The 16784-nt window shown below is 39.1% G+C and overlaps 1 protein-coding gene across 2 annotated transcripts in view; it reads right to left on the minus strand.

Annotated features, from left to right (window-relative positions):
- LOC129863410 (phosphatase and actin regulator 2-like) overlaps positions 1-7078 on the minus strand; it is a 74943-nt gene extending 67865 nt beyond the window's left edge. For both annotated transcript variants that reach the window (XM_055935380.1, XM_055935405.1), the window contains exon 1: positions 6904-7078. In XM_055935380.1, the coding sequence (XP_055791355.1) occupies positions 6904-7027 (124 nt within the window). In that variant the 5' untranslated portion in view covers positions 7028-7078. The remainder of the gene's footprint in view (positions 1-6903) is intronic.
- Between the last annotated feature and the right edge of the window lie 9706 nt (positions 7079-16784).

Below are 16784 nucleotides of genomic sequence, written 5' to 3' on the forward strand. Positions count from 1 at the left end.
AGACATCAACATTATGAAATAGCACATATGGAATCATGTGGTTACCAAAAAAGTGTTAAACAAATCAAAATAGGTTTTAGATTCTTTAAAGTAGCCACCCTTTGCCTTGATGACAACTTTGCACACTCTTGGCATTCTCTCAACAAGCTTCACCTGGAATGCTTGTCCAACAGTCTTGAAGGAGTTCCCACATATGCTGAGCGCTTGTTGACTGCTTTTCCTTCACTCTGTGGTCAACTCATCCCAAACCATCTCAACTGGGTTGAGGTCGGGTGATTGTGGAGGCCAGGTCATCTGATGCAGCACTCCATCACTCTCCTTCTTGGTCAAATAGCCCTTACATAGCATGGAGGTGTGTTTTGGGTCATTGTCCTGTTGAAAAACAAATGATAGTCTCACTAAGCGCAAACCAGATGGGATGACGTATCACTGCAGAATGCTGTGGTAGCCATGCTAGTTAAGTGTGCCTTGAATACTAAATAAATCACAGACGGTTTCACCAGCAATGCACCCCCACACCATCACACCTCCTCCCTCATACTTCACAGTGGGAACCACACATTTAGAGATCATCATTTCCATCAGTCTAATGTCCATTGCTTGTGTTTCTTGGCCCAAGCAAGTCTCTTCTTCTTATTGGTGTCCTTTAGTAGTGGTTTCTTTGCAGAAAATCGACCATGAAGGCTTGATTGACGCAGTCTCCTCTGAACAGTTGATGTTGAGATGTGTCTGTTACTCTGAAGCATTTATTTGGGCTGCAATTTCTGAGGCTGGTAACTCTAATGAACTTATCCTCTGCAGCAGATGTAACTCTGGGTCTTCCTTTCCTGTGGCGGTCCTCATGAGACCAGTTTCATCATAGCGTTTGATGGTTTTTGCGACTGCACTTGAAGAAACTTTCAAAGTTCTTGAAATGTTCCGTATTGACTGATCTTCATGTCTTAAAGTAATGATGGACTGTCGTTTTTCTTTGCTTATTTGAGCTGTTCTTGCCATAATATGGACTTGGCATTTTACCAAATAGGGTTATCTTCTGGATACCACCCCTACCTTGTCACAACACAACTGATTGGCTCCAATGCATTAAGAAGGAAAGAAATTCCACAAATTCACTTTTAAAAAGACACACCTGTTATTTAAAATGCATTCCAGGTGACTACCTCATAAAGCTGGTTGAGAAAATGCCAAGAGAGCCCAAAGCTGTCATCACGGCAAAGAGTGGCTACTTTAAAGAATCTCAAATATAAAATATATTTTGATTTGTTTAACACTTTTTTGGTTACTACATGATTCCATATGTGTTATTTCATAGTTTTAATGTCTTCACTATTATTCTGCAATGTAGAAAATAGTAAAACTAAAGAAAAACCCTGGAATCACTAGGTGTTCTAAAACTTTTGACTGGTACTGTATATTGTTAATGACCTGGCTATGATTGAATGCAATGCTGGATATGTTGGAAACACAATTATGACCAGCTGCATTGTGTTAAACACAGGCAGTAGTAAAGGGCACAGAAAGTGTGATACATAGTCATTTGGAGTGTCAAATTCAAACTGAATGTCTATTTTGGGAGTATTGTCCAGAAAGGGTACAATGTGCTCAGCGTGCTACACTGCCTAGCTCCCTTACAGTGTAATTACATGACTAATTGATTGTAGGGAGGAACAGTATTCAACCCCTCACTGATTCTGAAGGGGCAAAAACCTATAATGATCACAACAAATCATTACTTCCCAGAGCTTCTCTAAGAGTCGGAAACCCTTTCCATTATTATTTGAGAGAGCGTAACAACTCTGAGTTGGAAAGGTCAGAGGTACTCAAATGAGAGACAAAGATTACGCTTTCAAGACAAGTTCTTATTAAGCAAAACAATATATAAATGGTATATTAACTAGATCATTTCCATGTAGGCCTTTATTGTGGTGATGTGTGGCCCTGTACTGTTATATTTATTAGAAGACCACATACTGTATATATATTGAGAAACTGGGTGGTTCCAGCCCTGAATGCTTATTGGCTAAAAGCTGTGGTACATGAGACCGTATACCACGGATATGACAAATCATTTATTTTCACTGTTCTAATGACATTGGTAACCAGTTTATAATAGCAATAAGACACCTCAGGAGTTTGTGGTGTATGGCCAACAGACCATGGCTAAAGGCTGTATCCAGGCACTCTTAAGAACAACTCATAGCCATGGTATATTGGCCATATACCACACCACACCCCCTCGTGCCTTATTGCTTTAATATACATTACCGTTCAAAAGTTTGGGGTCACGTAGAAATGTCCTTGTTTTTTAAAGAAAAGCACATTTTTGGTCCATAAAAATAACATAAAAATTGATCAGAAATACAGTTTAGACATTGTTGTAAATGACTATTGTAGCTGGAAATGGCAGATTTTTTATGGAATATCTACATTGGCGTACAGAGGCCCATTATCAGCAACCATCAGTCCTGTGTTCCAATGGCACGTTGTGTTAGCTAATCCAAGTATATCATTTTAAAAGGCTAATTGATCATTAGAAAACCCTTTTGCAATTATGTTAGCACAGCTGAAAACTGTTGTGCTGATTTAAAGAAGCAATAAAACTGGCCTTCTTTAGACTAGTTGAGTATCTGGAGCATCAGCATTTGTGGGTTCGATTACAGGCTCAAAATGGCTATAAACAAAAAACTTTCTTCTGAAACTCGTCAGTCTATTCTTGTTCTGAGAAATGAAGGATATTCCATGCGAGAAATGGCCAACAAACGGAAGATCTCGTACAACACTGTGTACTACTCCCTTCACAGAACAGCACAAACTGTCTCTAACCAGAATAGAAAGAGGAGTAGGAGTCCCCGGTGCACAACTGAGCAAGAGGACAAGTAGATTAGAGTGTCTAGTTTGAGAAACAGACGCCTCACAAGTCCTCAACTGGCAGCTTCATTAAATAGTACCCGCAAAACACCAGTCTCAACGTCAACAGTGAAGAGGCTACTCTGGGATGCTGGCCTTCTAGGAGCTTTCCCCCCCTCTTGTGGCTATTTGAGAAACTACCAGACAATAGCCAGCATTTCCTGCCATTACTCTACATGTGTTATCACACTTCCTGCTGCAATAAAGTGCAAAGAATGAATGATGGCAATACATAACACAACTTTTGTCTGCTAAATATTTCTAGGTAATGTGATCTAGATAATTTAGTTTCAAGTTATTTTATTAACAAGGCAAGGCAATATCACACAGACACCAAATCGGCAGACTTTGGCTAGATACAGACTATGATAATATACAGATGTAGAATCTTAATTTAAACACCCTGTTGCAGGAGGAGTTACCTGCAATGCAGGACATTTAAAACATGTTGTGTATTTGAGGTTTAAAAGGACTTCTGAAGTTTGTAATTTACATTTAGACATTTCTGACTTGATTTTCCCTTACGAAAAATGTATCAACCCCTACAAATGTATAATCCACATAATCATTCACATTTCCTGTTGCTGCAGGATTCTTTTCCTGCTGTAGCAAACTGGCTCAAATTAAGATCCTACAGCTGTACTGCAGCATGCATGAATTCAAGATCCACTTAACTAGACTACTCTGAAAGGGCAGATGGACGGAAGTGGAAAACAAAGTTGACTGATGACAGGAAGTGGACTGTCAGTAGACATAATGTACTGATGTGACATTTGATAGAGGAGGCATGGTAAAGCTGGGGACTAATGTCAGTAAATTGTTTGCGAAAGCCTTGACATTGTACGTACTGTATGAGAACCTTATGCCCACATCAATGTGAAATATGTGAACATTAAACCCACACAGCTGTGACAGTTAAGAAATAATATAGATATGGTGTTCATAATGCACTTCTGAACGATATGGAATATCTCACAAAGTCCTTATTCTATAGGAAATAATCTATGTGGAATAAAGAACATGGCCTTTACTGTGACGATGAACAGCCCCTTCTCACCAGAGCCTATTAAACCTCAGAGGAACACAGCTCCATAGGACATCAAGACTAGAGGCATTATAGCTCTTTGAAGGTCTGTGCACTTTGCAGAAATGACAACAGGAAACCACTGCAGCATTGGGCACCTTAGTTCTATGTAAGGGCCATTCTAGAGAAGGGGCCTCAGCAACTTCTCTCTTGGAAACGTGATCTCATTATGCTATCTTTGTCATTGTCAGTTCATGATATCAAGTACATCCATTCATTGAAAAACATGAGGGCAGTGGTGGGAAAAATACCCAACTGTCATACTTGAGTAAAAGTAAAGATACCTTAATAGAAAATGACTCAAGTAAAAGTAAAAGTCACCCAGTAAAATTCTACTTGAGTAAAAGTATAAAAGTATTTGGTTTAAAATATACTTAAGTATCAAAAGAAAAAGTATAAATAATTTCAAATTCCTTGTATTCAGCAAATTAGATGGCACTATTTAATTTATGGAAAGCCATGGGCACACTCCAACACTTATACATAATTGACAAACAAAGCATGTCGGTTTAGTGAGTCCGCCAGATCAGAGCCAGTAGGGATGACCAGTGATGTTCGGTTGATAAGTGCATGAATTTCATTATTTTGCTGTCCTGCTAAGCATTAATAATGTGACAAGTACTTTTGGGTGTCAAGGAAAACGTGTGGAGTAAAAAGTACAATATTTTCTTTAGGAATGTAGTAAAGTAAAAGTAGTCGAAAATATAAATAGTAAAGTATAGTTACGATACCCCAAAAAATGACTTAAGTAGTATTTTTGTTCACTTTACAAGGGAAATCATATTTTCATGATTGATTGTTAATCAGCAACAACACATTGTTGATCTTTTTAGGTCGAGGCCTGCCTATATTAGATAGAAAACATAAACGTAGGTGTTTTAAAGTTGAAGTTTGTGACTGGAATTACAATGGGGAGCATCAGATGCCTTGCATGTTTAAACAATTATATATATATATATATTTACAGTTGAAGTCAGAAGTTTACATACGCCTTAGCCAAAAACATTTAAACTCAGTTTTTCACAATTCCTGACATTTAATCCGAGTAAAAAGTCCCTGTTTTAGGTCAGTTAGGATCACCACTTTATTTTAAGAATGTGAAATGTCAGAATAATAGTAGAGAGAATGATTTCTTTCAGCTTTTATTTCATTCATCACATTCCCAGTGGGTCAGAAGTTTACATATACTCAATTAGTATTTGGTAGCATTGCCTTTAAATTGTTTAACTTGGGTCAAACATTTCAGGTAGCCTTCCACAAGCTTCCCACAATAAGTTGGGTGAATTTTGGCCCATTCCTCCTGACAGAGCTGGTGTAACTGAGTCAGGTTTGTAGGCCTCCTTGCTCGCACACGCTTTTTCAGTTCCGCTCACACATTTTCTATAGGATTGAGGTCAGGGCTTTGTGATGGCCACTCCAATACCTTGACTTTGTTGTCCTTAAGCCATTTTGCCACAACTTTGGAAGTATGCTTGGGGTCATTGTCCATTTGGAAGACCCATTTGCGACCAAGCTTTAACTTCCTGACTGATGTCTTGAGATGTTGCTTTAATATATCCACATAATTTTCCACCTCATGATGCCCTCTATTTTGTGAAGTGCACCAGTCCCTCCTGCAGCAAAGCACCCCCACAACATGATGCTGCCACACCCGTGCTTCACGGTTGGGATGGTGATCTTCGGCTTGCAAGCCTCCCCCTTTTTCCTCCAAACATAACGATAATCATTATGGCCAAACAGTTCTATTTGTGTTTCATCAGACCAGAGGACATTTCTCCAAAAAGTACAATCTTTGTCCCCATGTGCAATTGCAAACCGTAGTCTGGCTTTTTTATGGTGGTTTTGGAGCAGTGGCTTCCTCCTTGCTGATTGGCCTTTCAGGTTATGTCAATATAGGACTCCTTTTACTGTGGATATAGATACTTTTGTAGCTGTTTCCTCCAGCATCTTCACAAGGTCCTTTGCTGTTTTTCTGGGATTGATTTGCACTTTTCGCACCAAAGTACGTTCATCTCTAGGAACGCATCTCCTTCCAGAGCAGTATGACGGCTGCGTGGTCCCATGGTGTTTATACTTGCGTACTATTGTTTTACTGATGAATGTGGTACCTTCAGGCACTTGGAAATTGGTCCCAAGGATGAACCAGACTTGTGGAGGTCTACAATTTCTTTTCTGAGGTCTTGGCTGATTTCCTTTGATTTTCCCATGATGTCAAGCAAAGAGGCACGGAGTTTGAAGGTAGGCCTCGAAAGACATCCACAGTTACACATCCAATTGACTCAAATTATGTCAATTAGCCTATCAGAAACTTCTAAAGCCATGACATCATTTATGGAATTTTCCAAGCTGTTTAAAGGCACAGTCAACTTAGTGTATGTAAACTTCTTACCCAATGGAATTGTGATACAGTGAATTATAAGTGAAATAATCTGTCTGTAAACAATTGTTGGAAAAATGACTTGTGTCATGTACAAAGTAGATGTCCTAACCGACTTGCCAAAACTATAGTTTGTTAACAAGAAATTTGTGGAGTGGTTGAAAAACATACACCTAAGTGTATGAAACTTCCAACTTCAACTGTATGTAAATATATAATAATAATAAAGCCACAATGAAAATGACTGCATATCCTCATTTGATCACAGAGAGGTGTAGCATAATGCATTCAAAAACTTGAATTATGAATCCTATGCATGTCAAGCCCTGCCATTCAATTTCTTCCAAATACACTTTTAACTAACTCTGCTTTCATCTGTGGTACAACCATTTTCAGTGTTGTTCATTAAGTTCCATCTTTTTCATTTTGACTGCAATAATTAACGATTATTTAAACTTAAGCAAACAAAACAAAATTTGCGAAATACGGACGAGGTTATACATATTTGGCGCGTGTAGGCTATTGAAATACTCACCTGAACGTGCGCCTCGCAGTCTGAACAATATTCTCGACCTGAAACCAGAAGTGTCACTGTGAGAACGAACTCTGCAAATCGGAGAGAACGTCTTCAAATCGGGGAAACTGTCTTCATTGGCCATCTGATCGATAGAACACCGAGCGATATATACAGTATTGTGGGGTGTGCTGAAAGTGACAGGGGACAGCGACAGCTTTTTAGAAGATCAGTAACCCCTCCCCTCGACTTGTTGTTCCGCTCTAGAAGATTGCTGTAGAATTCACTCAATTCACTTTCAATGTACTTGTACAAAAATACAGTATTTGGGTTAATAGTGTGTCATAAAGTTGGGAATTAAAAAGATATGAGAGAGGGAATATGATCTGTCTAGAAAAAATTACCAAATAAATAAATATATAGCAACACCCCTCCTTCACTTGCTGTTCCGCCCTAGAAGATTGTTGTTGATACAATGTTAGAGTGGGCCTGTCTATTCAAAGAACAATTTTACAGAGAATATCCTGCTTGTCACCGTGTAGACTTTAAATGAATGTTTCTGAGTCATAATATCTAGATTAGTGAAAAAGACAAAATAACATAATCCACCCTAAACTATTAACATAATCCACCATAACCCAATTTTATATTACAATAATTTTATCAATAAGGGATTTAGGCCTGCCATTTTAATTGTGGTATAATTTGCCACAAGTGAAGTTACCGAAACAATTCATTTGGTGGCAGTATTGTTTCAGCAAAAAGAGTCAGATTTTTGACAGTTATTATTATAACAATTTTGTGTGACACTTATTGGGGCCCTTCTGGGGCTATTTTACAAATGATTTAATAAGTAATGCATAACATGTAGTGGTTGACATAAGCTGACATTGGCAGTTATTGTATCGATAAATAAAATGCGTGATATAAACCTTTTTAGGGCGCTGACAACAAAGTGTTTTTTTGATGTAAGTACAATAGATATTCAGAGGGGGTAGCCAAACTATAATGTTGACCTTTTCCTATAAAGGTTTGCAGCAATGAACCAAGAACGTGTGGAATTTTTCAATAACACTCCTTCAACAGATATACACAAACATGCTGTATTCTTCTTACACACGTTGTGACTCCAACCCAAGATATAGAAAACCTGGCTTTGACACAATTTTCTGGTTTCCTCTTGTCAAAACCAAACTCCTGCTTGGGTCATGTTTTGAGTAGCTACTGTACATTGGGCACAAGGACAACTGGGTGGTCTTCTGCTCTGACCCATTTATTTTATCAGCAAGTACAACCCACATGAAAAGAGCAAATAGTATACTATGGTATAAATCAGAGGAGGCTGGTGGGAGGAGCGATGGGAGGACAAGCTCGTTGTAATGGCTTTATTCCATTCCAGCCATTACAATGAGCCCATCCTCATGTAGCTCCTCCCACCAGCCTCTGTTATAAATACCATACTATTCACTGTAGTGTTTTGCGGACTAAAGTGTACTGTAGTGTACTGTAGTATTTGCACTTAACTATAGTATAAATACTGTAGTAAAAGAAAACTGTAGTATATGCTATAATAATTGCTGTAGTGCTTTTACAGACTGTAGTATACAGTGCCTTCAGAAAATATTCAGAAACCTTTGACATTTTCCACATTTTGTTACGTTCTAAAATGGATTAAACAAATAAAAAATCCTCAGCAATCTACACACAATACCCCATATTGACAAAGCGGAAAACAGGTTTTTAGACGTTTTAGCAAATTTAAAAAATATATATAAACAGAAATACCTTATTTACATATGTATTCAGACCCTTTGCAATGAGCCTCGAAATTGAGTTCAGGTGCATCCTGTTTCTACTGATCATTCTTGAGATGTTTCTACAACTTGATTGGAGTCCACCTGTGGTAAATTCAATTTATTGGACATGACTTGGAAAGGCACACACCTGTCTATATAAGGTCCCACAGTTGACAGTGCATGTCAGAGCAAAAACCAAGTCATGAGGTCGAAGCAAATTGTCCATAGAGGTCAGAGACAGGACTGTGTTGAGGCTCAGATCTGGGCAAGGGTACCAAAAAATGTCTGTAGCATTGAAGGTCCCCAAGAACACGCCAAACTGAGCAAGGGCCTTGGTCAGGGAGGGGACCAAGAACTCGATGGTCACTCTGACAGAGCTCTAGAGTTCCTCTGTGGAGATGGGAGAACCTTATAGAAGGACAACCATCTCCAAGATTCGACTCTTTGGCTTGAATGCCAATCGTATTTTGCCAAATATTCTAACAACCTGATTTTGCTTTGTCATTATGAGGCATTGTGTTTAGATTGATGAGCAAAAAAATGTAATCAATTTTAGAATAAGGCTATAACGTAACAAAATTTGGAAGAAGTCAAAGGGTCTGAATACTTTCTGAAGGCACTGTACTCTATAGTAAATACTGTTGTGTTTTTACAGACTGTAGTATACTGTAATATTTACTGTAGTGTTTTTGCAGACTTATTTGTAATATTTACTATGGTGTTGTCACGCCCTGACCTTAGAGGGCTTTTTATGTCTCTTTTTTGGTTTGGTCAGGGTGTGATTTGGGTGGGAATTCTATATTAATTTTTCTATTTGTTGTATTTCTTTGTTTTGGCCGGGTATGGTTCTCAATCAGGGACAGCTGTCCATCGTTGTCTCTGATTGGGAACCATACTTAGGTAGCATTTTCCCACCTGTGTTTTGTGGGTAGTTATTTTCTGTTTTGTGTTTCTGCACCTGACAGGACTGTTTCGGTTTCGTTCATTCTCTTTGTTATTTTTGTTATAGTGTTCAGTTTAAATAAAAAGCATGAACACTTACCATGCTGCGCTTTGGTCAGATTACTCCTCATCCGACGACGACACCCGTGACAGGTGTTTTTGTTTTGTTATCTTTGAAATAGAAGTGAAGGTTTTCTTCTTCAAGAAATCTACTGGAGAAATACTGAAAGAGCTAATTTTCCATAACCTGTATGTCGGTAGGACTGGGGTCTGCATGGACAGTTCAGCACTTCTGCTTTTTTCTATAACCTGGGTGGCACAAAATGTGATTTGGGGGAGGGGAATGGGCAGGGTATATGTAAATTGAATACTGTAGTATTTACTATAGTTAAACAAGTGTAGTGTTTTTGCAGACTGTAGTGTTTTTGTACATTACTGTAGTATTTACTACAGTTTTTTTGTGTGGATAATACTGTAGTATTTAGTGTAGTATTCTACAACATTATATAGTACGTACTATACATGATTAAGGGATACTACAGTGTACTACAGTTTACTATAGAATTCTATAGTAAGTACTGTGGTATGCTATAGTAAACTGTAGTATTTTTCATGTGGGAAAAGACTCTGGATCACCACAGAATACTCAGTGACTCAATGGTTAAAGAGTAACTCAGGGGGGTGACTTAATTTGTTAAAACAGAAAGCAAGTCCACTGGTGATCTCAGTTAGGCTACAGCATCAGCAAGCCATCCACAAGGTAAGGAAAAGCATTCTCAATTCACTTTCAATGTACATGAACAGAAATCGTTTTGGGTTTATAGTGTGTCATTAAGTGGTGATTGAGGAGACATGTCCACTGTTTATCAAGATAGTGAATGTCTTCATTCTAGCAATATTTCTGGGGTTTACTTAGTAATACTGTATTTGTTGGAAAAGTATTGTGTGCCTTGTTTTAGAAAATGTAAGGAGAAGGGAAACATTCAAACAAAGTGTAAGAAAAAAGGAATTTCAGAGTTTTTACTTTGCTTGCTGTAAACCTTATCCAGGCCATGTACTCCTAGAATGAGGAGGATCTTGTGTTTGTTCTGTATTTCCAGCACTCTCATCACTTGGTAGTCATCCATTACAAAGAATAAAGTACATTTCATTGGCTATGTTTATGTAACAATATGGAGTGAAGTGATCATTAAAAGTTAAAGGTGGCATCTATGGATAAGAAGGCCTATTTAATCACCAGTATAAAAAACATGTTAACACCACCTTTTCACATGTGAAGAGAAAAACATGTTTATTTAAAAATATATATATTGCAGTTTCACATGTGTACTGTGTGAGAGAGCCATAGATCGTTTTGCGAACCTGAAAGAGAGGATGGCATTGGCGTTCAACTACTCTACAAGTAGGGTTTGAGTCTAAAAATGTTTTTTAATTACTGTGTGAATACACACACAGAAATCAGTACCATGAAGATTCACATGATATTGAGCCATATTGATTGGGCTAAATTGTTTGTGGTATATTTAAAGTTTGCTTTCAGTGTATTAAACTAAGCATATATAGCCTTATTGATTTAATGATGTTTAAATTGAAACAGTGCTGGAATAGCGGTGCTCCTGTTGTCTTTGAGTTGACTTGTGGTAACTCTGTGGTTCTAAATCAGTAGTTGTTTAGTAAACTGTCGAAAACATTAACTTGTTTGACCATGCAGCAGGTGATAGCTGTTTTTAGTCACAGCAAATATTGCATGCACCTGACAGATGTTGCTCTCCGGTTTTGGGATTAAACAAACGTATGCGTAGTTGAATTTATTCCGCCACTGTGTGTCGGTTGTCCTTTTGTTGTATGGCCTTATTGTATATCACGTGGTGTATGAACAAATGGGTTATTGAGCAAACAACGCAATTATCACAAAATACACTGTACAGTGCATTCGAGAAAGTATTCAGACCCCATGACATTTTCCACTGTGTTACGTTAATCTTATTCTGAAATGAATTTATTTTAAAATAATCCTTGTCAATTTACACACAGTACCCCATAATGACAAAGCAAAAACTGGTTTGTAGAAATTTTTACAAACGAATGAATAAAATGAGAAAAGAAAAAAGAGGAAACCCGCACACTGCTCTTGATAGTTGTCACGATCGTCTATGGGTGAGAGAGAGGACCAAGGCGCAGCGTGTGCAAAATACATTCTCTTTTATTGAGAGAAGGGAAAACACGAAACGAACACTGAATACAAACTAAACAAAACAACAAACGACCGTGAAGCTAAGTGACGTAAGTGCATAGACAAGCAACAAACATTCAACATAGACAATTACCCACAAAACCCCAATGCCTATGACTGCCTTAAATATGGCTCTCAATCAGAGACAATGAACCACAGCTGCCTCTAATTGAGAACAAATCTAGGCAGCCATAGATATACAAACACCTAAACAAGACACTGACCCCTTTACCATACAAAACCCCTAGACAATACAAAAACACATACCTTCCCCATGTCACACCCTGACCTAACTAAAAAAACATAAAGAAAACAAAGAATACTAAGGCCAGGGCGTGACAATAGTATCACTAATCTTTAATAAGCTTTACTTATCGGCCTCACGGCCTTCATCAGAACTTTTGTGAGTTTTTTAAAATTAGCACCCTTATGTAGACCTAGCCCCACCCACATCCGCTCCACGCAACGAATGGAGTTGGAGTCGAGGGAAAATAAATAAGTGCTACCAAATATAACAATATGCATTTCATCAATATTTGAATAAAGTGTGTACATAAAATGTATTAAACACGTCTGTAAAACCACAATGAGGACACAGACCTACCAAGAAAGTTTTCATAAATCATTGGGTACAGCGCAAGAAAGACGTCAGAGTCATCTGAAATAGGGGCATAATTCATGTTAAAATTTACAACATAACACACGTAGGCATTTCATCATTAAGACCTTTAGGAAATAATGTCTGGAGGGTGAAAAATCACAAAACATTCTCTTTTGCTCAGAGTATTATTCATATCACCTCCCCTGTCTGATATCTTAACTTTCTCTATGCCACAAAATCTAAAGGTAGAAATGTCATGTTTTAGGTCATTCAAATGTACTGCGACTGGATAATTCCTATAATTTCTCCTAATTGAACTTCATGTTCACAGATTCTCTGTTTGAGAGAACGGGAGGTTTTACCTACATAGCAGAGCCCACATGGACATTTAATAATGTAAATAACATGGGTGGTGGAGCATGTAATAATGTCATTTATTCATAACCGTTTTCCTGTATGTGGGTGGCAGAACTATTTACACTTCATTATATGGTTGCACTGTGCGCAACCTCTGAATTTATAGCTACCATTCGGAAGAGGGCGTAAAAGAGCCTGGCTGATTTTCTTTTGAGGCTGGCAGTTGGCATGGACCAATTTATCTCATAAATTGCGACCTCTCCTATATACAATAAGTGGTGGATTCATAAATTCAGCTGGAAAAGCTGGGTCCCGATGATAAAACATGCCAGTGTTTCTTGACAGCATCTCCCATTTTTCGCGAGTTGAAAGTGGTTGTAAACATTAGATATTGTTCTTTAGCCCTAGTGGTTTTTATTTTATTTTATTTATTTAACTAGGCAAGTCAGTTAAGAACAATAAAGGCTTTCAAAAGGCAAAAGGCCTCCTGCGGGGACAGGGGCCTGGGATTAAAATAAATAAATAAATACAATATAAATATAGGACAAAACACACATCACAACAAGAAAGACAACACTACATAAAGAGAGACCTAAGACAACATAGCAAGGCAGCAACACATGACAACACAGCATGGTAGCAAGACAACATAACAACAACAACATGGTAGCAACACAACATGGTAGCAGCACAAAGAAATAGTACAAACATTATTGGGCACAGACAACAGCACAATGGGCAAGAAGGTAGAGACAACAATACATCACACAAAGCAGTCACAACTGTCAGCAAGAGTGTCCATGATTGTGTCTTTGAATGAAGAGATTGAGATAAAATTGTCCAGTCTGAGTGTTTGCTGCCGCTCGTTCGTCACTAGCTGCAGCGAACTGAAAAGAAGAGCGACTCAGGGATGTGTGTGCTTTGGGGACCTTTAACAGAATGTGACTGGCAGAACGGGTGTTGTATGTGGAGGATGAGGGCTGCAGTAGATATCTCAGAAAGGTGGGAGTGAGGCCTAAGAGGGTTTTATAAATAAGCATCAACCAGTGGGTGTTGCGACAGGTATACAGAGATGACCCGTTTACAGAGGTATGTAGAGTGCAGTGATGTGTCCTATAAGGAGCATTGGTGGCAAATCTGATAGCCGAATGGTAAAGAAAATCTAGCCGCTCGAGAGCACCCTTACCTGCCTATCTATAAATAGGAAAGAGGAGCGATTACGATAGAGGAAACCAAGTCTAGATTTAACCTTAGCCTGCAGCTTTGATATGTGCTGAGAGAAGGACAGTGCACCGTCTAGCCATACTCACAAGTACTTGTATGAGGTGACTACCTCAAGCTCCAAACCCTCAGATGTAGTAATAACACCTGTGGGAGTAGGGGCATTCTTCTTACCAAATAAATAGGAAAGAGCCTTTGTTTTGGAGGTGTTCAGAACAAGGTTAACGGTAGAAAAAGCCTGTTGGACACTAAGAAAGCTTTGTTGTAGAGCATTTAACACAAAATCAGGGGAGGGGCCAGCTGAGTATAAGACTGTATCATCTGTATATAAATGGATGAGAGAGCTTCCTACTGCCTGAGCTATGTTGTTGATGTAAATTGAGAAGAGCATGGGGCCTAGGATTGAGCCTTGGGGTACACCATTGGTGACAGGCAGTGGCTGAGACTGCAGATTCTGACTTTATACACTGCACTCTTTGAGGTAGTTAGCAAACCAGCCCAAAGACCCCTCAGAGACACCAATACTCCTTAGCCAGCCCACAAGAATGGAATGTCCTACCATATTAATAGCTTTGCCCAAGTCAATAAAAATAGCAGCACAATATTGCTTAGAATCAAGGGAAATGGTGACATCATTGAGGACCTTTAAGGTTACAGTGACACATCCATAACCTGAGCAGAAACCAGATTGCATACCCGAGAGAATACTATAGACATCAAGAAAGCCAGTCAATTGATTATTGACAAGTTTTTCCAACACTTTTGATAAACAGGGCAAATAGAAATAGGCCTATAACAGTTAGGATCAGCTTGATCTCCCCTTTATTTAAAGGACAAACCGTGACTGCCTTCCAGCAACGGGAACCTCCCCAGAAAGGAGAGACAGGTTAAAACAGTTGGAGATAGGCTTGGCGATGATAGGAGCAGACCCCTTAAAGAAGAAAGGATCTTAACCATCTGACCCAGATGACTTTTTGGGGTCAAGTTTAGGGAGCTCCTTTAGCACCTCAGACTCAGCGACTGCCTCCCTGCCTGCAGGGAGAGGAAAAAGAGGGAGAATCATCGGGGATAGTCACATTAGAAGGGGTGGGAGATTAAGAAATGTTGGACAGGCAAGGAGGCCTGTCCAAGAAGCCATGTGCTTCTTGTCAGTAACAACCACATCAACATTAAGGGACATGGGCAGCTGTGAGGAGGAGCGTTTATTCTCCAGGTCTTTAACCATTTTCCAGAACTTATTGGGGTTAGACCCACAGAGAGAGAACTGCTCCTTAAAGTAACTAACTTTGGCCTTCCGGATAGCCTGAGTGCACTTATTTCTCAATTGCCTGAACGATAGCCAGTCAGCCTGAGTATGCGTGTGCCGAACCTTTAGCCAAATGCAATTGTTGAGAGGGAGTAACTCTGCAAGATTACGGTCCAACCAGGGGCTGAACCTGTTTTTAATTCTCATTTTCTTTATGGGAGCGTGTTTGTTAACAATACCACTGAAAATATCAAAAAAGAAGGTCCAAGCGTCTTCGATAGAGGGGATCAAGCTGATTCTATACCATTTTACAGAGGCCAGTTCATGAAGGAAGGCTTGCTCATTAAAGTTTTTTTAGCAAGCGTCTATGGCAAATCAGGACAGGTCATTTCACTGAGCAGCCATTACGAACACAAGCTGTAAAACAGTGATCACTAAGGTCATTAAAGAAACACCACACTCATACCTATCAGGGATATAGGTGAGGATAACATAGAGGAGAGTAGCCTTTTCTGGGTACTTGGAGTCATACCTTGTGGGTTTGGTAATAATCTGAGAAAGATTTAGTGAGTCCCATTGCTTTAGGACTTGGTCAGGTGGTTTAAGCATGTCCCAGTTTAGGTCACCTAGCAGGACAAATTCAGACTTAGTGCAAGGGGCCAGGAGAGAGCTTAGGGCAGGTAGGGTACAAACCGGTGCTGATGGAGGACGATAGCACCCAGCAACAGTCAACAAAGAGTTATTTGAAAGTTTAATGATTAAAACCAGCAAATCAAATTGTTTGGGGACAGACTTGGTGGAGACAACCGAGCATTGAAGGTGATCCTTGGTAAAGATTTTCACTCCCCCACCTTTGGAAGATCTGTCTTGCCAAAAAAGGTTATAACCAGAAAGGTTAACATCAGCATTCAAAACACTCGTCCTTAACCACGTCTCAGTAATTACCAACACATCTGGATTGGAGCAGTTCACCCACACTTTCAATTGATCCATTTAAGGTAATAAGCTTCTAGTGTTAACATGCAGAAAACCCAGGCTTTTACGAGAGCAGAAATCAGTGAAGCAGATATCAGAACACAAGTCAGAATTGCAGCAAGCAACAGTAGATGGGCCAGAGTGTACATGCACATTTCCAGATATCATCAACAGTAATACAATCAAGGCATGGCAGAGGACAGGGAGAGCTCTGCATTGCTGATTTAAGACATCTGAATGTGCATCAGATGGCAACAAGATCATATTGTACAGCAATTTCATCAGGTAAAAAAAAAAAGCCAGCAAGAGGTGGTTAGAATGGGATGGGAGGCCAAAAGTCTGTGTAACCAATAGAGAGTCAGGGTCCCGAGTGTGGGAACAAACAGTCTGTCCCACGGTTGGGTAAAGAAAGTTTGTAGTCAACAAAGTATGAGGCAAATAGCAAAATGTCATGAGTCATGAGGCAAATAGCAAAATGCACAAGAAAAAAAATATACAGTATATATAATGACATGGGGCTAGCCATTGTAA

The sequence above is a fragment of the Salvelinus fontinalis genome, chromosome 1 (genome assembly GCF_029448725.1).
Source record: "Salvelinus fontinalis isolate EN_2023a chromosome 1, ASM2944872v1, whole genome shotgun sequence".
NCBI lineage: Eukaryota > Metazoa > Chordata > Actinopteri > Salmoniformes > Salmonidae > Salvelinus > Salvelinus fontinalis.